Source organism: Struthio camelus, chromosome 18, assembly GCF_040807025.1.
Source record: "Struthio camelus isolate bStrCam1 chromosome 18, bStrCam1.hap1, whole genome shotgun sequence".
NCBI classification, from domain to species: domain Eukaryota; kingdom Metazoa; phylum Chordata; class Aves; order Struthioniformes; family Struthionidae; genus Struthio; species Struthio camelus.
Genome location: NC_090959.1, coordinates 7,367,874 through 7,394,436, shown reverse-complemented (window position 1 = coordinate 7,394,436; position 26,563 = coordinate 7,367,874). Strand labels below are relative to the sequence as shown.

Here is a 26,563-nt window from a genome sequence, read left to right as displayed (position 1 = left end):
CCTGATGTTTAGCAGCTGTACTGACACTGTGTAGCAAGGTGCCTGCCTCTGTAACTGGGGGTATTGTTTTGGCTTCTGGACTGATGACTCCAGAAGGGCAATTCAAGAGGAAGCTGGAGGCGGGAATTTTTTTTTTTTTTTTTGGATTTATCTCTTCTTGAAGAATAAAACCCTGTAGTTGTGTTGTGAGTTGAGGAATAGAGTTTCTCTGGCCTAAAGACCACCTGCATCTTAATCCAGAGAGTAAAGAGAGCCAGGGCTCCTTATAGGCAGCAAAACTTGCGACAGGAATTACGGATTTCAAAGACAACAAGTATTCGCACATCCCCCTGGACTGTATTCCCCTCTTCGAGATGTCAGCCCTCCTTGTGTAAGGTAAATCTGTTTATACACTTCATGCAAATGCACATGCTCTACAGAGCATATGAGGATATGCATTAGGAAAACATATAGTTTGAACAATCCACTGTCATGGTGCTTGTCTGATTGCAAAGTTTTTCTTGGTGTTCCCCCTTTCCCTTGCCATATTTTGAAAAACCACACTGAGCAGTTAACGACTGCCACAGCGGCATTTGCAGGAAGGCCACGCAGTGCCTTGGCGGTGCTGTGCTTTGTGATCCCATTGTACTTTGCTCTCTGGTTGCACCTGGGACTGGCACAAAGGGTTACGAAAAGCTTGTGTCTTCCCTGATGAACCACAGCCCTTTGCATGTTACTGAAGACACGTGTCTGTAGATGCCTGAAGAACAGTCCTGCCCTCCAGCTCTGGCACTCTTCTGTTTTATTGCTTAAACTGTGAAGATGGGTTCCCTTGTGTCCTTGTGGGGAAGGTGAGGTCCAGCTCTGAGAGGGAGGAGGCACCAGTTCTGCAGGGAGTCATAGCATTTCCCTTTCCAGCAGCACAGGAGCACAAGCCTGCTTCCTCCTCGCATTCATCTGCTAACGCTGCCCAGGAACCCACTCCCTTAGCAAGCGCCAAGGAAGAGGAGGAGGAAGGTAGGGATCCCTCACAGCATCTCTGAGAAGCGAGCCAGGACATGTCCTTGGCTCAGCCATGGGGAAGGGTTGACCCCCCCCACTCGGGGGCCTGAGCCAGGCTGCAGGAGGTACAAGAGACCTGGGTGATTTGCCCAATGTCACTCTGGTTTCCCATGAAAACACAGACTAGAAAAGGCCATACAAGCTCCTGAGTGACTCCAGATTCACCGTGTGGATCTGGTGCCCCTCCCGCATAGCCGTTCCCCACAAAATCCACCTCCTCAGAGAGGCCAGGCATGGGCCTCCTCTGCTGTTCAGCCTGTAGGGACTTTATTATCAGAAAGGATGAAGAGGAAATGAAAGATCCTCCATGACCAGCTCTGGCACTTTATAGCAGAGGAATACGTTTTTCTGTGGGCTCTGCACGGCAACTAACTGAGCCTTTCACAGCAGCTAGCCTTCAGCCCTGCTGCTGCCTTGCTATGCGTCCTTGCTCTTCCCCACCGTGGTTTCCCGAGTCAGGACAAACGGTGGAAGTAGTAAGCACCACACAGCCTGCTGCATCCACCCGGGAGCTGCTCTCTGCTTACAAGGCAGCAGCAATGCCCAGCTGAGGGGCAACAGGGACAACTTTTCTCCTCCATCCCATCCCAGCTGAGTTAGCTCCTTCAAACAGAAGCTCCAAGGCTGGAAGGAACCACAAGGATCACCAAGTCCTGCTGGCCATGTCGTGTTACCCTGACATGGTAGAAACGTTTTCTCCTGCTACGCAAGCTTGCAGCATCCAGCTGGCAGTACGAGCAGACCAAACCTTCCGCCACACTTTTACCACCTGTCTGCTTGGACTGAGGGATGCTCACAGCGACAAAATCCACTTGCTCTACTCCTTGCTGATTTGGGGCAAGGCTGCCACTGCTGAGACTCTTGTTCAGCTGAGGGAGGAAGGAGCTGAGGAGCAATATCCAGCTGCCTTTGGCCATCCCAAAGAAACTGCTGTTAGAGCACAAAGACAGTTTCAGCCCCAGCCAAAGAAGAGGGTTTCAAGCCAGCCCTTGGTCCTGTTTAATGGTCCAGGGAGCCCTCTCCCCTCCTGCCCTAGCCAACCTCCATATCTTGTCACAAGAGGGAGAAAAAGGGCTGCAGCAACCAAAGAGGAAAAACTAACCAAGCACCAGGCTAATGGTATTTCCAGGCAGGCTAGTAAGCCACAGCTTGGTTTAGAGAACAGCTGAATAAGAACAGCTCCCTCCAGCACAGAGGGAGCTGCGACTGTTGGTAACAAAGCTAGGACAGGAGAAGCAAGGAAGAAATCCACCTTCCAGAAAATGGTGCTATGTTGGACTGTTCCTGCCTAGTCACTTGAAGATATGGACAGTTTGTATGTCAGTTCCCAGCTATTCATGCTCCAAAAAGTGAAATGAACTTTGTGTAAAATAGGGCATTTGCTGCTTGCAAAGAGGGAAGGATACTGGCCTTGTGGTTGTTCTTGCACTGGGCAGATTTCTGAGGGGGCTGGCGACTGATCCTGTTAAGAGGCTGTGTTTTATTGGTTTTAAAACCTTGTACATTTGTTCAGATTTTAAAAGGTGAAAGATTGTTTGTACTGGAAAGGAAAATAAAATATTTCTTGCTGAGGTTTCCAGCATCAAAATGATGTGTGTAGCTTTAAAGAAAAAAAAAATAAAAAAGCCTAACACCAGAATTGTGCTAAGACAGGGAGCTAGAGTTAAAACACAGACTATTTAAGAGAGGAAGAGAGGGCAGGAGACCAGAAGTTATTTACGCTCACATGCCATGGTCAGGGAAGGGAGAAGCTGGATACCAGACTAGAGGAAGACACCCAGCAGTGCTCCTGCCTGCATTTTTGTTTTAGATAGTTACAGCTAAGTGCTCCCAGAGCAGGAGGACCAGGTTGTCTGAACGCACAGCTGCCTGCATGGTGATGCCAACAGCAAGGGTTTGGAGAAGTTCCCCAGGCAGCATATGGAGAGGCTGGCTGAGGCCTGACAAAACTCAGCTTCAGGACAGCAAAACTGTGTTCTCCTTGCACTTTCCAACACATGTGCATAGGAACAAGTTCCTTTCCTGGCACAGGGAACAGGCAGGATGCAGGCAGAGGATATTTACCCCTCCATGCCCACACTTGTAAGCCAGGGTTTGTCTCCTGTATCAAGTCAGCTTTCCGGCTTTAACTGAAGGTGGGAGGTAGGAAAGTCCTTTTCTAAGCTGCTCCACAGACCCAGGAAGCTGCAGGTCTCATCTCCACCAAGATTAGCCCCCTTGACAGAGCACTTCATGGGGATAAGCCCACCCACATTTGTGAAAGGACTTGGGAGTCTGGCTCCCCACTTCCATGCACAGGGCTACAGTGAGCAAAAGGCAGCCTAGATCAAGGCACTGTTTATTCATGCTATTAGTGAAGAGCACTCAAACCTTGACTGCTTCCAGCCACCTTCATGAGTTAAGCCACATGACAGCTTCACTCCATCAGCTACCAAACTGTAGGTAGATGGACTGTCTGGGAACAGCAGTCAAACCGGAGGTAGCAATAGCTATGCTAGAGGCCTATCAATAAATAAAACAGTGATCCACCACTTTAAAAATAGCCATGCTTTAAACATGTTAAGAACCTTAAGAAAACACCTAGCTTATAGGAAATGTCAATTTAGTAAATGAATATTTCTAAAGTGAGAGTTCCCCTTACCCCCATTTTGCCCCTTGAGAAGGAGTGTTTCTAGTGCGGAACACGACCCATATCAGAAGTGCAAAATGCCTGAGCAGCATATGGGGGGAGAAGATGCATCTGTTGCATCCAGTCCTGGCCTATCCTTATCCTCATGAGAGTGTCCTTGGTCTGGTCTCCACAGGCAGCAGTGTCAGGAGAAGTCTTCCAAGTCAATGACAGGCAGTGGAGATCTCCAGTAGGTGAAGTAGCTGTATTCTGGACACGCCAGAGCAATGTTCCCATTCTGCCCTAGGGGAGGAAAGATCAGTTCCACCAGCTCCGACAGCCGCTCGTACCTAAGGAGATAAGAAAGGAATTGCAGCGGTAATGGACAAAAAGGGACTTGAGGCAACCTCAATTGCAGGGGCCTTGCAACTGGGTAGTCAAGACCTCCAAGCTCATGCTAGCGTTACAGCATGCACTAGTCCATCCTCAGCCATGTAATCATGGCCCAGCACTGCCATCAGAAATCCTCTCAGCAGCCTGCTTGGCTGGCTGGCTGGGAAACTGTCTAGTGTAACTCAGAGTTTTGTTTACTTTTTTCTCCCAAGAGACTCTTCCTTGGGTTAAATCTAGGTTAACCCAAAAGCGCTAAGGAGCATGCAGGCAGCTTACGTTGACTTGTGGTTCTTGGTGAGCTCCTGGATCAGCTCTCCCTTGGGGTTGACAGTGAATATGTGACTCTCCGGCAGTCCCACTTGCTTGTAAGCATACACGTCCTGCCAAGGGAAGGTCAATAAGAAGCGTGAGAGCTGCTGAAACGTGCCAGTCCCCCTGCCCCAGCCAGCACCCTCCCCTTTATCTCCAGGGGACCCACTCACATTGACTCTGTTCCCAAAGGCTGCGAAGAAGGGCTGCTTTGTGGTAAATAGGTTTTGAATGTCCATCAAGCAGGCGATCTTGAACACCTCTGGCTTCTTCTCAATCACCTCCCTGCAGCACAAAGTACACGCATGGAGCAGAGGTCAGAGCAGCATCACCAGGCCAGGACTGCAGACAGCCAGGCCATTTGGGACTCTAAGAAGAGGTTTTAAAGGGCAACAGAAACCCCACATATTGCAAGAGCTTCACCACAAAGCTTCAGGGAGGACAGGCCCAGTTCCTCCTGCAGCCATCCATGAAAGGCATCCAGCACCACGTAGGCCAGACGCAGCTTAAGGCTGTGACACCCCTCAGCTTCGAGGCTGGGGGAGGGGGAAGTGCCATCACCGTGGGCACAGGAAGGTGCAGGGCTGGGGATAGAGAGAGAAAAAGGTACCTGTGGAAGGCAGAGAAGAGGCTGCTGGGGGCAAGCAGGATGGGACCCTTGGGAAGGGCACAGCCTTGCTCATTGACCCATTTCAGGTAGCCTTTGGTGATGTGCGCCATGCCGATCGCTCTTGCTGAGCAATAGAGGAACTTGTAGCCATTGCTAGAGAGAGTACAAGGAACCCCTCAGAGCTGTGCTCTGGACATGGCACTCTCCAATACCTTTTGCCCCTCACCTGAGGGCAGAGGGTGAAACTGAATGCCTGGTCTAACCCAAATCATCTTTACCCCTTCAAGAAACAGGATGGCTTCACAAGTGGTGTAGCTTGTTTGCTCATCGGAAACCCAGAAGCGTCTTTATCCTTGCTGTGGCGAAGCCTGAAGAACAGAGGTGAAGAGGGGCCCTGTGCTTTCTTCCAGGTCCTTCCTAGCAGCATCACTCCTGCTGTAAGGTGTCTTTCACTACTGAGTGTCCCACAGCTACCTCCTGCCATTTGCATGGACCTCTGCTGTGCATCTGGACATTGACTCCTAGGCCAGCATATAATAGCACCTTTGTCACATCCTTATGGACTCAGTGCAGCTTATGGGGAGCTGAACATGGTCCCTACGGTCGCATCAAGCTGCTAGCGTTGCTCTATCAGCAGCTCAGGCAGGATGGTACCGCACTCTTGCGGAATCAGAGATTATAATAGATGAGGTGCAGGTAAAGGCAGGCCCCAGCTGTGCGCATCCGTGGCTCCCAGGTATGGCACCACAGAGGGACTGAGCCCAGCTTCACCTCCCAGCACCGTGGGGAACGGAATAAAGAAGCCCCGTTTCCACATTAAGCCTGGCTGAACGAACAATGGGCCAACAGTGCCTCTTAGTGGCCAGAGATGCCAGGTCAAAGGGACAGACCTGAACCCTAGGCTCCTGCACACGCTGCTACCCGCAGCCACAGGGACTGAATAGCAGTGAGAGTGAGATGGGACAGCATCAGATCTCAAGGCAGGTTTATCTCCCGGAGGAGGGGAAATACCATAAATAGCTGGGTGCCTATAAAGGCAACTGCCACTGATTAAGGAGACTGGAAATGTACTGTTGTACTGCAAGTCAAAGGAATTGGGCAGAGCTAGTGGTCCCACACACACTTTCTTGTCTGATCTCAACCTTCACAGCTGCATCTTCAGCACTCAGCTATCTCCTGCTTCTCACTTGCCAAAGCCCCATTGACAACCCCTCCTGCCCAGCCACATCCCCAAGGAAGCTACTGCAAGTGTATGCTCCCAGCATCTTGGGGGAAGGCCCTGCCCACACAGCTGTAGGCCTCACCCCATGCTCAGGTCCTCTAGATCTGAGCGGGACATGAGCAGACCAGCAATGGTGCAAATATGAGTTAGCAGCAATGGTGCAAATATGAGTTAGCAGCAATGGTGCAAATATGAGTTAGCAGCAATGGTGCAAGTGACAAGAGGGTCAGGCAGGAAGAAGCAATAAGCTTTGAACGAGCAAACAGTAAAATTTGCTGCTACAGTAGAGCTTCTCTGCTTGGCACATGAGCTTTCCAGACAACTCTGCCAACAGCAGGTACCCACAGAACACAACTGCCTTCTTTTACCACATCCTCCATGCTTGGATTGCAATGACAGAAGATTGAGGGAGACTTGGACTATGCATGCCACACTGCTGACAACAGGGCAGCTCACTCAAGTATCTACAGTAAAAGCCCCCTGCCTTCTTCCCCCAGCCCCAGCATCCCAGACAGCACAGCAAGCATTAGACATCATTCACTACACTGACAGCAGAAAACAAGGGCCAGTTTGGCCATCCTCCATGAGTGAGGAGCCCTTACTCTGGCTCCCAGACCTTGGCACTAGGCCTCTTCTCCACCACCCTCCTGCCTCCCCTCAGCCTCAGGGTGCTAGTCAACCTGATACCTACAGGTGGATTTTGTGGAAGAGCTTAGCAACCCCATGATGAGTCCAGTCTTTTCCCAAATGTGGCAAAATGTGCCCCAGAGCATCTGACCTAGAAGGAAAGGGAGAAGCTGTTAAGCCAGTCCAGCCTGGTGAGTATCCAGAATGCAATGGGGTGGGTGCCCTCCTGGCTGGTTATGCAAGCCGTGAAAGGACCCTTTCCCCTAATGAGGGCAATACAGACAGAGGGAGGGAGAAGGACGCTTTACTTGGTGATGGTGCCATCAATGTCTGAGATCACCACCTTGTCGTCCCAGTTCCACAGGTAGATGGTGCCCTCACAGCAGCATGTACCCTGATACTGAGTTGTCACACTGAACGCCACCTCGTTGGGGCCATCCTGCAGGTTCAGCCTCTCCTGCAGCAGAGGGGAAACATGCCAGGGAGATGTGACACCACTACAATATGGGGGAAAATAGTTTTTTATGGCTCAGCCAGAAAAATAAGACTCTCTTAAGCAGAGTCCTCAAACACGATACACAAGCATCAACTCACTGACAGTCCAAAGCCCAAAGGCTGAGACTGTCACTTGGCCAGGCCACAGAGGCCCCAGGGCTTTAAGAGGGAGGCCACCTAGGGCAATATATTTGGAAGCCCTATAAAAACATAGGGTCAGGAGTACAGAGAGTGCTATGGAGAAGGCTGTGTCCCCTCCACACAGAGAGACACCAGTGAAGGAGAGAGTACATACAATTTGTTTGGAGGAGAGCCGCAAAGATTTCTTGTAGGTCGGCAGAGATTTCTGTGCTGAGGCATCCTTTGTTAAAGGGTTTCCAGAATCCAGGGGCTCGTCATCACTGGACGATACCTCCTCCTCCTGCCTACAAGGAAGGAAAGGGCCTGTCTGCTCTTCTGTGCAGGCCACAGCTCTCCCCATGAAAGCAAGAGAGAGATCTGGAGGGGATCCAGAAGGAGAACTCGCATGCCTGGCCGTGAAGGGTCTTGCTTTGACTGGGGTCAGCCAGAGCGTTAACAGAGCTTTCTGCCCTCGTATTCCCAAATCCATTCAGTATAACTGTCCATTTAAGAGTCTCTTAAAGGCAACCCTCCTGCCCTATCTAGAGCCTAGGGGTGGGAAGGAGGCACTCACCTCTGCTGAGGTGAGTCTGGCTGCAGTATCCCTGCGTCAGCCTTCCCCAGCCTCGACTGTGGCTGCAAACAGAGGGACATTGTTAGCACTTGGCTGCAGAGGAACTTGAGGGCAGCAGCAGAGACCACTTTGCTTCACTGGCACTTGGAAAAGTGATAACAAAAAAAGCTGTGGCAATGCACCCCTGTTCCTTCACAGGGGTGGCGCCATATGGAAGAACCACCGTATCCCAGTGCCTTGGCAGACAGAGCAGGGAGAAGAACGAGCCAACCCCAGCTGGATCTGCAAGGCAGGTCAGCCCGTAGGTATACTTGAACTGCGGGTGGTTGCAGGAAGCCCAGAGAGGCCTCGGCACTGCCAGGGCAATCTGCTCTGCGCAGTGCTGAGCCTCCACGTGCAGGCACATGTTGGCGTTGTCCTGCTGCTCAGGCATTTACAGACCTGAGGGGACCAGCCACCTGCAGAAGATGATTTGCTACCAGGTACCTCTGGCCTCTCCCACACTCAGCCTCAGGTCAGCCCCAAGACCCTGCTGTTCTCCTCCCTCCCCGCACCTGCTGGCGGTCAGAACAACTCCTGTCCCCAGGGACAGGGCTGTCACAGCCACTACTAGGAACACACCTCCTCTTTGGGCAGTTCTCGCCTTCTCCAGGAGAACCACCACCTGCTGCCTTTCTTGGGCATCTTCTCCTTCACTAGTCGGTTGACAGTGCTCTGTGAACGTGGCAGAACATTGAAAGAAATCATTCCTCAGCACAGAGATGCTAAGCTGTCCAACAGCCTAAAGGAAACCCTTGCCCAGGCAGATTTTTCTTTGCAAAATCATTTACAGGGCAAGATACGTGCAACTCTCCTGTCATGTCATGAACAGAGATGATTTGAGGGGAATGGTACCACAACTTGCTCCCTTGATGCAGCTTGAAAAAAAACATCTCAAGGCCTTATTCCATGCAGTCCCAGCCAGTTCACAGAGCCCTGGGGCAGGCCCATGCATGTCCCAAATCCTCTCAGATCCCCAAGTAATGTGACTCCTGCCAGCCCTTGCACAGACATAACCCTCAAAATAGGTCATTTTTGACAAGGAAGCGTCTGCTTTCCAGGCTTTAGTGGAACCCAGGTACTCAAAAGCCAGGCCGTACCTACTGCCAAGGAAGGGAGGGACCTTGCGGTTTGTAGGTTAGAGCAACCCTCAGCTCTGTCCCAGACCACTTGCAAAGCACCAGAGGAGCAGCTTGGCCCCACTGCACTCTTGAAGCCCCACTGGCAAGCATGGGGAGCAAGTGTGTTGTGCCACTCACCTCAGGAATGTTCCTCCGGAAGGCCTGCAGGGAGAGGACCATGGGAGCAGCCACTGCCCAGTTATAATACCTAGAACAAGCAAGAAGGATGGAAATAACAGTACACAGACTGCTCAGTCTTGAGAGGGCAGCAGGGAGGAGATGAGGCAGAGCATCTCCATGCAATCCAGATAGCAGAAGAGATCCAGAAGATCCCCTATGTTCTCTTGGGAATATAAGGAGAAGTCATAGTTTGGCTATAGCTCTTTCCACCAGCAAGGCAGTTGGCATGGCCTCTTTCGTCTAGAGCATCCCTCAGGCATTTGATCATTACATGCAGAAAACAAAACAGACCACGTACTGCTGACAGGGCTTGTGAGCAAACACACTTTCCAGGGTGGGAGGACAGAAGGAAGAGTTGTGTGCAAGTCTGGATGCCAGCCAGGGCAGCACAGTACCACTTCCTGGAGCCACAAAGTCCATTTTCAGATCACTGTTCTACAGCATGGCTGTAAAGCGCCTGCCCATAGCTATGATATCATGATATTTGCCTCAGATGGAGAAACATTTCTACAGGAGCATTTCTGTAGAGAGAGGAAAAAGAGGGCCACACTGGTTATCTTGGGATAAAATAGGGAGGAAGAGCAGGTCACTCACTTCTTGTTGAGCAGAATCACCAAGTTTGGATCATCAAGCATTCCTGGATTCTCAGCAAACTCCTGGTAGGAGATGATGTGCTCCATGAACTTCTCTGATGGGATAGAAGCTATGTCATGCCACTGGTGTACCCAACAGGTTTTGCAATAAGCAAAATTCCCCTCATACCTACCGTGAGAGATCTGCCTGCTGCCCCCAAGGCCTCCACACAGTGACAGTGCAATTGCAGGCATCAAATCCGAGTCAGAGTCCACAGGGCTCTCGGCAGGCAAATCAGACAGCAGCTGGACACACAGAGGGTTGCTGGGGTCAGCCACAGGCTTTGGACTCTGCTCTGTGTCACTACCAGCAAGAGAAGAAACAGCAGCAGCATCAGGTAATAGCTTTAGGTGCACCCGAGATCCTTTGGTGTATAAAAAAAAGTTTGCTTGAGAAGGTCTGAGCTTGGCTCGTTTGGGCCTCCATACCTCCCGGAGAAACGGAGAGCCACCTGTTCTTCGTCTAGTCTGCTGAGGTCTTCCATGTAAACATCACTGGGACCCAGGTGAGGACTTCTTTTTATGGATCCTCGATGCACAAACAAAAGGGAGAGAGCTTGGTTGAATTGCCTTTCCAGCCTCTCAGGATCCAACAAGAAAGCTAACAGCATTTTCTTCTATGTCCCACAGATATGTTATGAACAACAACAGAGAGGGCATCGCTTCTCCTACTTGAAAAACTGCCTTAAAGTAATAGCAACAGAAGTACTGGAATATTTCTGCACAGACATGAGACCACCCGCAAAGAGGACACAAAAGACAGGCCGAAGTCCTGCCTATGTTCTGGTATGATAATCCCAAAGGTGCCATTTGAAGTTAGCACCATATGGGATATTACTTTGTGATTTCCCTGTTCATCCCCCCCACTTAGTCTTCCCTGTCTGCAAGCAGATGGTTTTATTCTGACTTTATGCCAGCTGGAGGAGCAAGCTTGCTTAGGACCCTTAACAATCTAAAGGCCTTTAAATATGGTCTCAAAGGAGATGTATGTACACTTTGCTCTGTGTGGTTTTTCTACCTGACTTGGCACGCTAGAGATGAAGAGATAGGCCAGGCCTGGGGCTGCCAGATACTTCAAGCTAAGGCAAGGCCTACACTACTGAAAAACATTCCAAGCCTGCATGAGGACATTGACTTCAGGAATCTTAAAAGACAGAAAGACTTCTCAGAAGGATGGAGGTCACTGAAAGGAGGAAACTGGAGGAAGGCCTCTTCAACACAAAGGAGCTGGTAGCATCCAGAGGGGGCAAAGCAAACACTTCACCCTTCTAATCCCGGGACAGTCATGAACAAATTATGGGTCGTTGAACAACCCAGTCCCCCTGTTCAAGACCAAACATGTCTGCAGGCTCAGATACTGCTTCCAGCAGCACCAGTAACCTGCTCACCTTTTCTCCTCTGGCTTTCCAGGTGGGGCTCTGGGCTCTCTGAACCTGCCTGCCTCAGGCTAGCATCTCCATCAGCAGCCAAGAGCTTTGAGTTTGGCTGAACCTCTGGCACAATGCTTTCTCCTCCCTCCTGTTTCTCAGCTCTCTGCTCCTCTTGTAGGGTTGAGGAAGGCTCTGACAAGCTCTCAGCCCCCACTGTGCTGGGGATGTCCTTTAGTCTGGGGGGGCTGCTCTCCTTCTGAGGTGTGGGTGTTGGCTCAACAACAGACAGGGCAGAGGAACAAGGTGCATCCTGCAGTCTTGCTGGGCTTGGACCACCTTCTAAACCTTCAGAGGTGGTAACAAGGTGTGTTGGTATATCCATGGGGGCTGGTGTCACTGATGCAACAGTTGCTGCAGTAGCAGTGGTCTTCATAGACTTGGCTGATTCAACTCGCTCTGATTTGTTCACCTCAGAGAAAGCAGAAGAACAGGTTTGAGTACGGGAAGTAAACCAAAGCATCAGGTATTGGAGGACAGCTCTTCTGAGGATGCCTGGCCATAGCTCCTTCCACTTTCCCTTGGGCCTTTCTGGCATCCTCATCCCACCAGTCAGTAGAGGAGGAGCAAGAGCAGAAACTCACCTGAGGGAGCCTTCCCCAGGCCCACTGCATATGGGATTCAGCCCCTAGAGCAAAACTCTCCTGCAGTCTGATTTCCAGCTCAGAGTCTCTTTTGGGAGAAGATGGATGGCTCAGGGTGAAGCTACAAGAAGAGAAGGTGATATTGGACCTGACCTACCCCATAGCCCCAAGTTTCTCTATCACTGCAATGACATCTAGGGCCAAGAGCCCTATAAGCCTGGTCCCACAGAGCCAGTCCTGCCCCGTATCACCTATCACTTACAAACGAGCAAGACCTGTGAGAAGCTGTGGCCTGGGGAAGCAAAGTGATATGCCCCAGGCTGTCACGCAGCAGAGGCAAGGATCAGTCCAGGACCAAGCCGAGCGCCCCACGTACATGGTCTTCTTGCTTCTGCGACCACAGCCAGGAGAAGTCTCCTTCACAGGCCCAGACAGGGCTCCTATCTTTCCTTCAGCCACATCTTGTCAGGCCAAGGAAAAAACCACCACAAAAAGAAACTTCCATTCCTGACACTTCCAAATCCTTTTTCATTAAGGCCTACCCTAGCAAGGTATGTTCCCCACTCCTACCAAACTTGAGCAGAATGCCTTTGCTCTGTCACCATTACCTGTCCACAGAGGCCAGCTCCCCATCAGAATAAGGGTAGATCTCCTGGGACTGCAAGGACCCAGATTCTTCTTTGGGGAGATCGGTGAAGGAGAAATATACTGAATCACTGAAAAAGAGGAAGGAAGTTAGTTATGCACTGGGCCCTTCTCTCAGATGTCAGTCTCCTCTCTGAGAAAGCTGGCAATATCCAAATTTTCCATTTCCACTGGCTTTCTGCTTTTCCAGTCCACTGCAGTGACCCAAGTAGGTACTTCACAGAATGCTGGTGTTTCTCTGTGTAAAGTGTTTTGGCTCAAACAGGCATGTTTCAGCACTGCAGAGCATCAATGAATCAGCCAAAAGCTTGGCCCACTGTGTCATGCTGCCCAGACAACTAGCTTACCTGGGGGTTGGCAGCCTGTATTTCTCTTCCAGAGACATTTCACTTTCAGTGTCCTTGCAACCTTCTAAATTGGACTCTGTCACCTCCTTCTGCTTGGGCTTCTTCTTGCGTCGCTTCCTCTTACGCAGGGTCACTTCGGAGCTTGAGGCCTCCTGCCCCTGAGAGGCTTGAGCTAGATCCTCGGGGCTTTCCTCCATGGGAATGGGGGATGTGCAGAGATGGGAGGGAATGCTTCCCTGAAACACAGATGGAAAGAGTCCTTCATGTCAGACACCCTCCTTTCCATGGCTCTATTCTGTGCAACTCAACCATCATAGCCAACACCACTGAGCCCCAGTCTTTGGAGTGGTTTTGTGTCTTGACCTAAAGAAGGCGTTTCATACACATGACAAAAAATTATATACATATATCCAGCCACAAGAAAGAGACATCTTTAGCACAGACAAGGAGAAGCAGGCAGGAGGTGGCACCAAGAGACTAGGATTATGGAGACTGCTGAGGGAATTTGGCTCCAGAGTCCTCCTCCTGCTACAGAAATAGTCCTGTCAAACCCAGCCTAGTCTAGTCCAAGCTAGCAGTCACCACAAGTCAGCCTGGGACAGAGCTGGCAGAAGCCGCAGCTAGTCTTGTCCCACTTCCACTGGAGCAGACAGCCTGCCTCAAGAGCTAGCTCGTTCTCATCCCTGTCACAAGATCCCCCAAGAGAACAAAGCTCAGAGGTATCTGGCTGGCTGGCCAGTAGTCATGTCCAGGAAGGGAGGCCTGTTTGGGATGCAGATATATGGCATAACGCTCCCTCAAGGTGTGCCACAGCCCAGGTCCCCCACATTGATTGGGAGGTCCTTTGAGAGGAACCTTTCAAGACATACAAACTATCAGAGCAGCTAGTGGAGCCACCCCAGTGAAGAACAGCAATCCAAGACCGCTCCTTCCACCTGAGCCTCACACTTCCAGCCAGTCACAGCAAGAGAGCAACATAAGGGCTCCTCAGGCATCTGTGTCCTTCAGCATTTTCAAGTGTGCCTGTTGGCCACTCCCATGGGCTGTTCATATGGTCCTGCTCCTTCAGGCCACCAGCCATCTCCTGGACTTTGCAGAACTCAGTACTGAAAGTCTCAAGCCCCTTTGTGGATCTGCCCATAGCAAACTGGTAGCAAGAGAAGCATTGGACCCACATCACAGAGGGACTCTGAGCAGCAGCCAAGACTTACATTCACTTCTTCATCACCAACCTCATTCTCCTCTGACTCCTGGAGGAAGAAGGCCTCTCCATTATCGCCCAGCTTCATGTGCAGGTCCACAGGCTCCCCATTGATTTTGATGTCAACCTGACAAGGGGAAGAAGTCTGTCCATCTAAACCCGCCCACCCATCAGTTTACAAGACGGCCCTTCCCTGGGGAGGGGACTGGATGAGTTTGCTCGGAGGGCTGACAGCCAGCTGGTCGTTGAGGCAGGAGACCTCTCCCAGTTTCCCTAGGAAGCACCCTCCTCTTTGGAAGAGGATGGGTTCCATTTTGGGGCACCCCCTTGAAAAACTAGCAAACATCCCTTTCAGCACGAGTCCCCTTTCCTGAAACGGGGCTCTTTTGTAAGTATAGACATTCATCTTCCCTCCCACAGACAACCACTTCCGTTCACGTCAGCACCTCTTGGTTAGATGCGCCTGCTTTGGGGACACTCTACGTAGATCCTAGGTGCAGAAACACCAAAGGAAGTATAATTCATTCCCTGCATCAGAAACTGGCTTGTGCTACCACCAGGACTGTGACAGGGGAGAGGACACAGCTCTCCTGAACTTAGAGCAGAAAACACCCAGAGGGAGGAACCCAAGGTCCCCAGCACCTGCTCTGCCAGGGAAGGCACCACTTACCACCTTCTCCTTCGAGCGCAGCACACCCAGCTTCCCAAAGCGCACGTGAAAAGGTGAGCACTGGAAGGAGTTATCGGGCTGTCTCACCACAATGACATCGATGCAACCTGTCAAGGTGGATGGGTTCAGACCTCTGTACAGCTCCTTCACAGTGACAAAGACGGTCTCGGCAAGCTGCCCCACATAATTCATTGTTTGAGCCTGCAGCCAAGATACAGGAATAGATTCAGGTCAGGACAAAAACACTCCACCAAGCAGATACACAGTTGAGTTTACTCTAGGAAAGTCACCTCATTTCACAGCTGCAAACAGCCCCATCAGGGAAGCAGGGAAACTGAGTCATTAGGGAAACTGAGGCAAAAAAATAAAGGGGTTTAATAGAGACCAGCCAGGGACTCGGTGAGAGTCGGTGACCAGAGGACGAGACAGGAGCCAGAGAACTAGCCATCCTATCTGACTTGGAGGAGAGATGCCTTTGCCATTAAGATATACCATCACACTTGCCCCTTGGGAGGGCAAATACTACTTCACAACCACACCTTGCAATCAAGTTGTTAACATACCATTCAAACAAGCATTTGGTTGGAGGGAGACATCCTGCCCTGGACTGTCCTTAAAAGCTCAGACAAGAGAGGTGGGAGGTCCAAGAAACTGCTGCATACACCACATGCTCACTTCATTCAAAGCCCAAACCTAACATGATCACTCAGAGGTGTGCACATAGGCATAGCCAAAATGATCAGACATAGCCCCTGTTAAAACTAAAACTCTCTGGTCTTAACTCCTTGTTCACTGCCACCATCATCCAGCTTCCCAAGGAACCCCAGGAAAGAACATGCTGCTGCCAGGAGTTGCAGGCTGGCCGAGGACTCCCAGACAGTGCTGAAATTCCATTTTTAATGAGGCTCTAGTGTACTCCAGGGTTGCGCAGTTTGTTTTTCATTCACATTTGGAATGAAAACCCTGCCTGATTTCTGCTCATCACCTCACCTGCTCACAACCTTCAGCTGCTTGCTGCTCTCCAAGTGGAAGATAATCCCCCCTCCACCACACACAGGCACATGGAGAAAAGGGATATCTGCAGAGGTGGGATATTCACACAGTCCCTGCTGGAGATTCACAGCCAGGTCCTCCCAGTGACGCGAGACAGCACGCAAGCTCCAGATGGTTTGGCAGGCTTTCGTACAACCCACCTTCCTGCAGGCCACCACTGGGAGCTTCCTCCTGGTCAACACATGGGAAAACCCCAGAGTACTTTCTTGCTTATCACAGCCTGGGTGCCAGGTGTTCATCCAAGCCTCTACTGCAAAAGCAGCACTGAGTAAGACCCAATAGCCAAGGGTTAGAGGAGCTTGGTATCTTTCCTGCAGTTATCCTGAGCTCCCGGCACATAAGCCTCAAGGAGGGTAAGCAGTTCCAGGACAGGGCAACATTTTGACTGGCTGCTCCTTAGGAGGAGGAGAAAGCCGCACAATTCATGGGGAGCCACAGCAGCACTAACAACATCTTATCAGGGTAGTTGTCCAGCAACATCCCAGCCATAAGCGAGAGACCCAGGGCCACAAACTGTACAGAACAGACAATAGCAAAGCCACAGACCAACCTCACTTGTCACCTCAAGCTCCCAGCCAGCGTGTCCTACCAGTTGCACCTCAAGGTCTCCCCAGCACCCAGGCTCTCCTGGCCTTCCTCATTCTTAGCTGGGGAGGAACACTGCCCCAGGCCCAGGGAAAAGGGAGATGTAAGATAAGGTAGGATGAACCAGCGTAGGTGGAGGAGGGACCACATGCTGTTTAATCTCTTCTAGCCCAAAGCAATGCTAGGGCCAGAAAAGGAAGGGTCTCCTTTTCTGGGAGGGGGAGCCTCCAGGGGGGAAGCCTGTTTCTTTGGGCTCCATGAGGCTACTCTGTTTGAGAGCACCCCATACAGGCTCTAGTCACCGATGCGGCCAGATGAGCCAGGCAGCTTGCTAGCTCGGAGGCCTGCACCGCAGTGCTGCAGAGAAGAGCTGGGTTCAAATCCCGTTCCCTCGCTAGCATACAGCATTGGCAGGATAACCATCTGCATGTTATCGCATCAAACCCTGGGAGCGAGTCCATGGCTGCATCGATCAAGACACTGGGGTGCCACAGAGGCTGAGCCTAGCTTTCAGAGCTGCCAACTCCGGACCCACCTACCCCCAGGACAGTTGCTGTGGATGAGCTAAAAACCACTTCTCACTCCTGTGGACGGTCAGCAACGGCACAGCATCCCCGGGGGCTCCTGGCACAGCTTCCAGGAGCACACAGCCTGTGAGGAGACCACAGGAAAGCCAATTCCTTACCCAGAGGGACAAGGACAGACAGACGCTGCCTGATGACCTCTCTGCCCTGGCAGGCACCAGGCCCGTCCGGTCCGTTTTGCAGAAGCTCACATCCTTCCCATTGCCAGTCATCCCCCGGGTCCCTCCGGGGGGCAGGTCTGCACCAGGAGCCCCAGGCCCAGCTCCATGTTCCCTCCACTCCTCTCCCATGCAGCGATGGCGGAGAATGAGCCAAAAACCCCCGCGGCTGAGCAGGGCACTGCGGGCAGCAGCAGCCGGCTCCAGAAGCTTCAGTGCCTCCGTCAGCTCTGCACAGCACCAGTGTCATGGGACGAGGCTCTCACCGCGCTGTCCTGCTGAGCCCAGCTTTCCCCAACACCGCCGCTGGGCAGAGGCCCATGAGACTGCCAGCGCCTGCCGCCTTCCCACGACACAGCCAAGCCTGCGCCCAGCCATCATGCGTCCCTCCCTGCGCTGGGGACGGGGTGGGGGGGGGGGGGGGGCAGGTTTCAGGAGCGAGTGCTTAGGGCCAGCCCCCACGCTTCAGAGGTGGTGCCAACAGGCTCTCAGCTAGGATTAGCCCAGGATATGTGCTGGGATGGACCTGAAACAGTGGAATGGAGAGAACACTCCCCCGCCCCTGAGCGCCATGGGGCCCGTGCTGCGGCACACCCCCAAAACCAGGGCATCCCCTGCAAACCCAGGTGCTGTTGCAGGCTCTGGGCATACTCCCCCAGCCCCTGCTGCGGCACCCGGGTGCTGAAGGAAGGGGGATGCTGGCAGCATGCACGAGAGCCCAAAAGCTCAGGTGGACCTTGCTGCATCACCACATACGCCTAGCCCAGCTCCCATCTTGCCTGCAGCAAGCTGTGGCCCAGGGAGCCCATGTCTGAGTTCAGATCTGCTTTCAGAGTTCAGGACATTGGGAGCAAGAATACAGTACAGTTTCCAGCTCAGTAAGTTTAACTCTCTGTGGACTTCATCTAGGAAAGCTAGAGGAGGAAAAGGAAGAGAGAGGAAGAAAGACTCAGACTTTTCCTCATGGTCTTCATCCCAGCCTCAAATGGAGCAGATCTATTATGGAGATGAGGAATTAGTTACACTTTGAAAAGAGATTAATGGGTGGGTAGGGCAGGAGAAAGGGGCTTGCAAGCCAGTCCAAGGACACCAAGCCAAACACATCAAATAAACCCCCAGGAGAAGAGGGGCCTCCCCCACTACTCACCCAAACATGAGCAAGGTCTCAGCTCTTTGCCACTCAGTCCTTGCAGAGGGCACAGGGGCAACTCTTCACCATGGGGGTAATACAGCCCTCAGGCTCACAGGCCCCCTCTTCAGCCAAAAAGCCTCCCAAAATAAACCAGGCACCTTGCTAACATGCTACCTGCCTGCTCTGCTTCTGGAACAGTGGTAGCCACCCAGGTGTCCTTCTCCTGGGCCGTTTTGGGTAAACAATGCAGAGGCAACCACTCACAGGCTTGGTCACACCACAGAAGAAACCCACCATTTCCACCCTGTACAGCCACCCTCCCAGGCATTCCACACCATGGACTGCCAGAGACCTGTTCCCATTACCTGAGCAGCTGCTTAACCTCAGTGTGTCCTCAACTTGGGAGCAAACCCAATCCAAAAGTCCCAGGAACAGCCTTCTGCCAGCAGTAATACCTCACCCTCAGCTCCTCCTCCTTACCTACATCTTCCTTCCTCTCACCTGAGGAAGGGGAGGGCCCCGCCTCCCAAATTGCATCAAATCTCCAGTGCTCTGCTTCCTGCTGAGCCTATTAGGGCTCCTGGGAGGCCCTGAGGGTGGATCTCCGGGGCAGCAGCTGCCACCGCTGACTGAGAGCAGCTGTGTGTCATTGCAACCAGCTCTCTTGCTCCAGCAGCTCCAGGCAGTGCTGCCAACTGTTATTCCCTGATGGAGAGACTCCTTCCTTCCTCTCTCATTCATTTCCCAACCCAGAGTTTGCAAGGCTATTGCAGCAGGACCCACCAGGCTGGAATTTCCCAAGAATGTTCTCCTTTCCTTTTCCAGACCACCGGCCAGAGCTCCCACAGTTTAACCCCTCAGTGCATGAACTGTGCAAAGCCCCAGCTCTCCTTGGAGACTGAGCCCTCTGGAAAACCCAGTGACAAAGGCATAGTTTTCGGAAAAATCTGCCCTTGAGAAGATGCCTTGCAATGACTGGAGAGAAGCCTCACAGAGCCACTGACAGCCAGATGATGGCAGATGGGGCTGAGGTGCAATATTTGTGCCTGGCTGAGACAAGGGCACTCCAGCATGGGGAGTATCTCACTGCAGAGCCCACACTGGATACTTATTTCTCCTCCTCCCTAGGGTTATACACATACCTGGTCATATAGGTATGACCAGTAAGGGTAGACAGGATGATAGTTGCTGTGTTGCTTCCTTAATTGCTACTGGATGTAAGAGCTGGTGCATCTTAGCAACACTGGCCAGGCTTGGATCTGCAGGAATGTGGGTTCCTTTATCATGGCTTTGGCATGTAGTTTTACATGAAGGAATGAGCCTTCCCCAGAATCCAACATTTAGGGGGGAGGGGGATTTTTTGGGTATTTTTAGCTGTCCCTAAAACATCCCTTTTGGATGTTTTTAGCTGTAAACTTGAGGGTCAGTTTTGGTGGGTTGTTTCATTGTGAAACCTGGGGCTGGCAACACACACCAAAACTCCTTGCACAAATCAGTCCTTGCCTCTAGCTGCATAGGGGAAGGCAGAGTTTCCTGCCGGTCAGAGCTCTGGCCTGGGCTCGTTCTCTGGCTTTGCCACTCGTCTGGTGAGGGTCTTGGTGTCCCCAGAGCAGGATGTGACTGATTTCACAAGAATCTTTGCAGGTGAGGCGTGGGTTATGTGTTGCTCTATTATGCCATATGCCACAGGGAGCCTGAATTTCTCACTGCACCTATCGTAGGCTTTATCCTGTACCATCCCCAGAGCATTTGAACCCCATGGGCCACGGCACCACCCCATCCGCCGGCTCAGCATCTTGCTGGCCCAGCTCTGGGGAGACCTGCGGTCCCTGGAGCCCTGTGGGGCTCCACAGAGATCTCACCGCAGGGTGGCGACTTCTCCTTTCCTTCTCTCATCCCTCCATCCGTCCCTGTTAGCTCTTTCTGCACCCCAAAGCTCAGGGGTGTAGGCACCATGCGGCCCCAGCAGCCCCTGCCTGGGGCGGCTTTTAGCCTCTTCATATCCATGATTGCAGCTTTCTGCTTTTTTTTTTTTTTTGGCCTTACAAAATCTTCAGGACACAAGGAAACACAGCATTATTTTATGGAGGCACTGCCACAGCCCACCCTTAAGTCTTACCAAGACATAACAGAAGGAGATGGCTGGCCCCAGGGGCCTTCTCTGCCTGGGATTTTCTTCATGGGGAGGAGAGTAGCAGGGGAAGGAAAAGTATAAAAAAAGAGGCTTTAAGAAGCCTTTCTAGATCTCAGTGGGCCAAGGAGACTCAAATCTGGAGGGTGGCTGCTTGGGACCTCTTTAGCCACTGAGGAGAGGGCCCAAAACATCTGTGTTGGTCACAGCTAACGGGCTGAACTGCAGAAATGCCACGTGTGGACTGAGAACCGCATGTTCCCAGGCAAATCACATTACCTCCCTATGCCTCAGTTTCCTCAGTTATACAATATAGGTAGAGTTGATGGCAAACCAATGAATTGGAGACCTGTGTCTGTACAGCGCCTAGCACAGCCGGGACACAAGGTCCCACATCCTCTGTGGGAACCTCTCCAAAGGCTGTGTCAAAATAAGTAAGGAAGGGAGTCTGTTTTCCAGCAACTTAATATTTCTGAGAGCTCTACCCTTAGTGAAATTGGACTGAAGACAGCTATTGTGGGTGGTCAGGCACGGCTGTGTTCCCTTAGCCAGGCTGTTTGGCAACATCTGCTGACCCCAGAGCCCATCTGGGTTAGCAGGGGAGCCCTGGGCAGGCAGCTGCCCCCAAATTCAGCAGACTGTGCTCCCCCTAAACTAGTTACCAGCCATTTATTCACAACCAGGAATGAGTTTGGGAGCCTGTTTTAACCTCAGTCTAGACCTGAGTCTAAACACCCCAGGCTGCAGCACCTCAGCTACCGTGACTGCTGTGTCCTTGTCACAGCATTTTAGACTAGCACTTAGTCACACAGTCAGAGAGGACCTCACCCTGCGCAGCGGTTTGCACCCTGCAACCCCCAGTTCAGCAGAGAAGGCTGCAACACAAAGGCAATAATAAATCCGGTACCTGATCGAGAACGCTGCAGCCACCTAACACAAGGCACTGACCTAGCATAAACTTCATACATCTACTCATACATTTTTGTAACCTCGAACAGATTGAATTTCTTCCAGTAGACAGGATCAAGCAATCTGCTACTATCGGTCATAAAGGCAGCCTCAAAGCAGAAAGTCTGCATGAACTCCAGATCGTGTATACTGGCAAATTAGTCAGATCTTCACTTGTGCAATCGACACTCTGCACCGAGTAGATCCAGCAAAAAGATCATGGCGAAACCATGCTTCGTTTGAATAAGGAGCAAGGCTTTCTAGAGGCAGGCTGCTCCAGCCCTGCTGCGGGTACACAACACAGGAGCTGGGCCCAGCCACCCCCCATGCCGGCCAGGCTCCTGGCAGCTCATGGTTCCCTGCACCGAACATTTGTCCTTAGAGGGCTATGTGCTCCTTTGCAAAAGCTCTCAGATGCAGGTGAGTCTGTTAAGACGCAAATGCACGCTGGGGTCATTTTTTCCAAGCCCCGCATCCTGCTTTGCCGTCTTGCTTGCAGAAAGAGGGGACAGGATTTCTGCCCCACTGCCAAGCAGGTAGGTCAGGGCCGAAGGAAGGAACGGTGGGAGACACGCCAATGCTTGCAAGCACTGCTCTCCATACAGCGGGGCTGCAGCGTCCAGGGCCAGATATAGTCACTTTTTGCAAAGTTGTGCAGTTATTCTTGGTCTCTGCCAGCCATCTCTGAGCCCCTCATATCCCCTCTTGCTCGCTCTTCATTTTCTTGTGAAGGTGAACCCTGCAGGACCATCACTCTCTGGACTCGTTACGTTGGGCATCTCAATTTCTGCATGCATCCTTTGCATCCTCCGACCGGGATCTGCTCAAATCGGAAAAGGTTTGTTCCCCCTTTGGGGAACTCCACAACCAGCAGATGTTTGCAATGAGCCTTTTTAAAACAAGACAGCTTCTTTATTAGCTACCTGAGATATAATACTTTCAGCTCCTTGCATTCCAATGGGAAAGCAGAGCTCACATGCGCATCCGTCTTGGCAGCTTTCTCCTTGCGCCCCTGTCACCCCCCCGCCACTCTCAGATTGCAGCTTCACCTGGCACGGCATAGCAGCTTGTGTCAGAGCTCTGGCCCCTCAGTGCTCTCCTGCGGGCTCTGCTGTTCGTCTGCATGGTTGTGCCTCCCCTGGCAGGCCATCTAGAGAGCCATGATCCCGGCATTTCCAGTGCGTCTCCAAGAAAACTCCATCCATCAGCTTGGCACTTTGGAGGACCCAAGGCACGTGCTGCCGAGGAGACTCCTAAATTTTCCCCTGTCCCAGGAAAACAATTAATGTCTTCAGCCACAGGGAGGAAGAAGGGACAAGCTGTGTCAAAGACGGGCTTGTTTTTCCCCCTCTTTGTATTTCAACAGCTGCTGCAGGCCAGGCCGCAGCCAATTCTTCAGATGCCTCCAAGGTGATAGCAGTTTTGCCTTCTCCCTCCTTCTCCTGCCTGAATCGTCACACTATTTCTCCTGGATTTTCCCAGCTATTTAAGCTTCTCTTTAAGCAGCCTGGCCGTCCCTCGAGACGCTTCCCCTCTGACACCCTCTTGCTGCTCAGTTCTCTGTGGGCCTGGGGTGAGCGGAAAGGAGAGTGGAGGTGGCACCAGAGACCCTGCCAGCTGGCCAACTCACCTGCCTCCTCTGTCAAAGCTGAGACCTGAGGTAACTCAGCTCACCAGAGACATTGCAGAGGAGCAAGAAGTTCTCATGGACAGGATGGGGATTGAGTTAGCAGAGAGGGTCTCTCTGCCCATGAGGGGCTTCACTGTGAAGACGAGCTAAGCTGGGGTGGAGGGGTTGGGATGGGAGGTGAACTTCCAGTCTTGGGCTCATCCAGTAGCTAGGGACATCAGTACTGTTTGACAGACTGAAGTCCACCTCGCAAAGCCACTTACTGCACCATCTAAATCGTCTTCTCCACCCCCAAGCCAGGGAGCCGGGTCCTCCTGCCTCCTTTCCTCATGCTGGAAGGATGCTCTGGGACTTCACTGCTCTGGGCAGGACCTTCCGGTGTCCGGTAAAAACATATCCAGAGCCAGGCCAGGCTGCTTCTTCCTTGGCCAGCCCTGTCCTTTAACTTTGCTAACTTCCCCCTTACACTGGCATTTCCTGAGATGCTGGCAAAAACCAAGGCCCCGGGTCACGCACAGCCGGCTAGATGGAGGCACGGCTGCCAAGGTGCCTTTTCCCGAACGCTGTGCACCCCTTGCTGCCACTAAGCAACATTCTGCAAGCACCAAATGTCATTTTAGAGATGGCCATAGCCACTGAGTTCACTAATTTAGCATGGATGTGCTAAATAGCTAAATAGCTTACTCCAATAGCCCAAATACTTTGAAAGCTCCTGGTCTCGCTTGGGCACCAGTGCAGCAAATACACTGGCCCCAACGGGACAACTTCCAGCTCAGCTGAGAGCTGCCTGGCAGTGTGACCCCAGGGAGATTTGCCCGCTGCTGTTTGCCCGGCTGTGGGGGGCCCAAAAAGTTTTCAGGGCGGCATGACTCCACCGCCCTGCTGTAACTTTGCGGGGGGTAATTTTGGCAGGCAGCAACGCAGTGCCCTGGAGCACTGTGGGGCGCAGGACAGCAACGCTCCTCAGCGGGGGGGTCCCGTCCAGGGAGCAGAGATGCCTGTCCCCAGCCCTGGCAGCTGGGGACCAGACGCTGCAGATCAGCGGTCCCTGCGCTGGGCACCCTGCAGGAGGGTGCTGCCTGGCTGCGTGCAGCCAGCTAGGCTAGGTGCAAGGCGACACATCCACCAGGCGCCGGGCGCTGCTTCTCGTGAGCGAGCCCAGCCTCCCCTGCCGGCACCGTCCAGGGATTTCCACTAGGCTGGAGGGCTTGGATGGGAAAGGGCTTTCCCGAGCCCTCTGTTACAGCCCCCGCCTCCTCCTAGGAGAGATAAGCAGCCTTTTAAACCCAGGGAGACAGCAGGGACGCCTGGCAAAGCCCAGCATTTCCTGCCTCGCTCTCAGTTGGCCTTGCAGGGGCTCCAATTTCCTTCGCCGGATCAACAAAGAGCTCCAGCGCTTGTGAAAGGGGTGATTCAGCAACAGAGGCCGGAGGGAGACAGACACAGCGCGTCAGCACAGCCGGACGGGGTGAAATTCCCAGGCAGCGAGAGCAGAAGGGAGCAAGGCTCAGGTGTCCCGCTCGCTCCGAGGGGGGATGCAATTCCCGGCTGCCCCGAGTGCCGGCCTTGGAGCCAGCAAAACAACAGAAAAACATAGGGTGGCTTTTATTTTTATTTTTTCCGTTCCCAGAAGGATCAGGTCAGACTGGCCTGGCATGTGACGGAGTGGGTGGGAAAGCCATTTTGCCTGAAGAGAAGGAAATGCCATCCACAATTGCCCATCACACAGGACTGGTTTAAAACCATCCCTTCTGCTTTATAAATACACTCTGCTGGGGGAACTTTCTGATTTGGCTCCCAGCTTCCGACCTGTTAAAAGTTCACATTTCTTCCATAAACACAAAGGGTTCAAGCTTACTTAAAAACCAAAAAGCTGCGACTCCCACACAGTCGCGTGGCTTCAAGAGCCAGGGGCATCAGAGGAGCCCCGACGCTATAAAACCGGGAGAGCTGATGGCTCTGAGCAGTAACCCCTCCCAAGAAAGGAAGCGCTGGAGCGTGCCATGCACCGCGAGCGCTCTTCTGCCCGGTCCAAGGTGCCAATAACGCAGCCGGGACCTGTGCACTGAAGCCGACAATATTCCCTGGGGATTAGCTAGATCGCATCATATTTACATCAGCAGAACGGCGAGCAGCGTTTGACCAGCAGCTCTGAGTCCAGGAAAAGAGGTATGACGTGCACATTTAGGCAGCTGGAAAAACTCCTAACTTTTGTCCAAAGCTGCTGTCTTATTTCCAGATACATGCTACAAAGCTACACTTACAAAAAATTTTTTTTAAAGTTAGTGCTCCGATCTAATGCCCCCAACTGCTCCTAACTGATACCATTACTAAACGCTGCCCGAGCACCAGAGGTGCTGCTGTTCGGGCAGATGTCCGCCGCAGGGAGCCGTTCGGCTCCCCGGGCCGGCGGGCAACCACCCGCTGCGCCGCGGCCGGGCTCCGCGGTCGCCCCCGGGGCTGCGGCATGCAGCGGGCGCACAGCCCGGGGACCCGGGGCACGGTCTCGTGCACGCGCTTGCCGTCCTACCCCAGGCCTAATGCACGTGCCCGGTGCCTGCAGCCGGTGCACGCTCCCGGTGCAGGTGCTAGCCGCCCTTCCCGGTGCATACAGCCGGTGCACGCTCCCGGTGCAGGTGCTAGCCACCCTTCCCGGTGCATGCTCCCGGTGCAGGTGCTAGCTGCCCTCCCCGGTGCACACTCCCCATGCAGGCGCTCGCCGGCCTCCCCGGTGCATGCCCCCAGTGCGCTCCCCCGGTGCAGGTGCTAGCTGCCCTGCCCGGTGCATGCCCCCGATGCCCGCGCTCGCCGCCCTGCCCGGTACATGCCCCCGATGCCCGCGCTCGCCGCCCTGCCCGCTGCACGCCCCCGATGCCCGCGCTCGCCGCCCTGCCCGCTGCATGCCCCCGATGCCCGCGCTCGCCGCCCTGCCCGGTGCACGCCCCCGATGCCCGCGCTCGCCGCCCTGCCCGGTACATGCCCCCGATGCCCGCGCTCGCCGCCCTGCCCGGTACATGCCCCCGATGCCCGCGCTCGCCGCCCTGCCCGCTGCACGCGCGCACCGTCGCGCCCGGGGCCAACCGAGCCGCGCGCAAGCGCGCGCGCCGGCCCGGCCCGGCTCCGGTGACGTCACCCCTCCCCCCCCCGCCAGGCGATGGAATCTCGCTGATGCCGGTGTGTGTCGCGCCCGCCCGCCCGCCCGCCCCCCGCGCTCCCCCCCGCCCCCCGCCAATGCCTGGGTTCGGCGGCGCCCGCCCGGCCGCCCCGCTGAGCCGCCCGCCCCCGCCCGCCCCGCGCTCGCCGCCGGGGCCGGGGCCGCCGCTGCCGCCGCCGGACCGCGCCGAGCCGAGCCGCCACGGCGGCTCGGAGACCTGCCGCGGGTGAGTGCCGGGCGGGGCGGCCCCGCGGGGTGGGTCCCGGGGCGGCCCGGCCGCCGCGCCCCTCACCTCACCTCACCTCAGCGCCCGCCGCCGCCGCCGCCGGAGGGGAGCCCGGCC

At 53.5% G+C, this 26,563-nt stretch overlaps 2 protein-coding genes across 11 annotated transcripts in view; one reads left to right on the top strand and one right to left on the bottom strand.

The window, feature by feature from the left end:
• Positions 1-21: 21 nt before the first annotated feature.
• On the bottom strand, positions 22-26,563 carry LPIN3 (lipin 3). 7 transcript variants are annotated; one of them, XM_068911909.1, is made up of 21 exons: positions 18,723-19,138; positions 14,846-15,046; positions 14,207-14,302; positions 12,975-13,210; positions 12,591-12,698; positions 11,983-12,103; positions 11,360-11,810; positions 10,401-10,500; positions 10,106-10,275; positions 9,934-10,027; positions 9,298-9,367; positions 8,621-8,713; positions 8,000-8,061; positions 7,601-7,730; positions 7,119-7,267; positions 6,875-6,961; positions 5,240-5,329; positions 4,962-5,114; positions 4,525-4,636; positions 4,319-4,422; positions 22-3,999 (listed from the first exon to the last, which is right to left on the bottom strand). In XM_068911909.1, exons 2-21 carry the CDS (start codon positions 15,035-15,037, stop codon positions 3,855-3,857), a joined length of 2,763 nt encoding a protein of 920 aa, XP_068768010.1. In that variant the 5' UTR covers positions 15,038-15,046; positions 18,723-19,138; the 3' UTR covers positions 22-3,854. The 7 variants fall into 7 exon arrangements, with proteins under 7 accessions (XP_068768010.1, XP_068768009.1, XP_068768015.1 ...); XM_068911908.1 differs by having other exon boundaries at positions 18,859-19,102; XM_068911914.1 differs by lacking the exons at positions 5,240-5,329; positions 18,723-19,138 and adding an exon at positions 26,523-26,563.
• ZHX3 (zinc fingers and homeoboxes 3) overlaps positions 26,362-26,563 on the top strand; it is a 59,925-nt gene continuing 59,723 nt past the window's right edge. For 3 of the 4 annotated variants that reach the window (XM_068911920.1, XM_068911917.1, XM_068911919.1), the window contains exon 1: positions 26,398-26,446. The gene's annotated coding sequence lies outside the window, so the exon portion shown is untranslated. Of the gene's footprint in view, positions 26,447-26,563 lie in introns of all 4 variants that reach the window. The other variant, XM_068911916.1, reaches the window with a different exon arrangement.

Coding starts and splice junctions, on each gene's coding strand:
- LPIN3 (XM_068911908.1), bottom strand. CDS start 19,098: ATGAATGAGAGAGGAAGGAAGGAGTCTCTCCATCAGGGAATAACAGTT. Junction 9,368..9,933: donor GTGATTCTGCTCAACAAGAA/GTGAGTGACCTG, acceptor TGCTTGTTCTAG/GTATTATAACTGGGCAGTGG. Junction 8,714..9,297: donor TCCGGAGGAACATTCCTGAG/GTGAGTGGCACA, acceptor CCACGTTCACAG/AGCACTGTCAACCGACTAGT.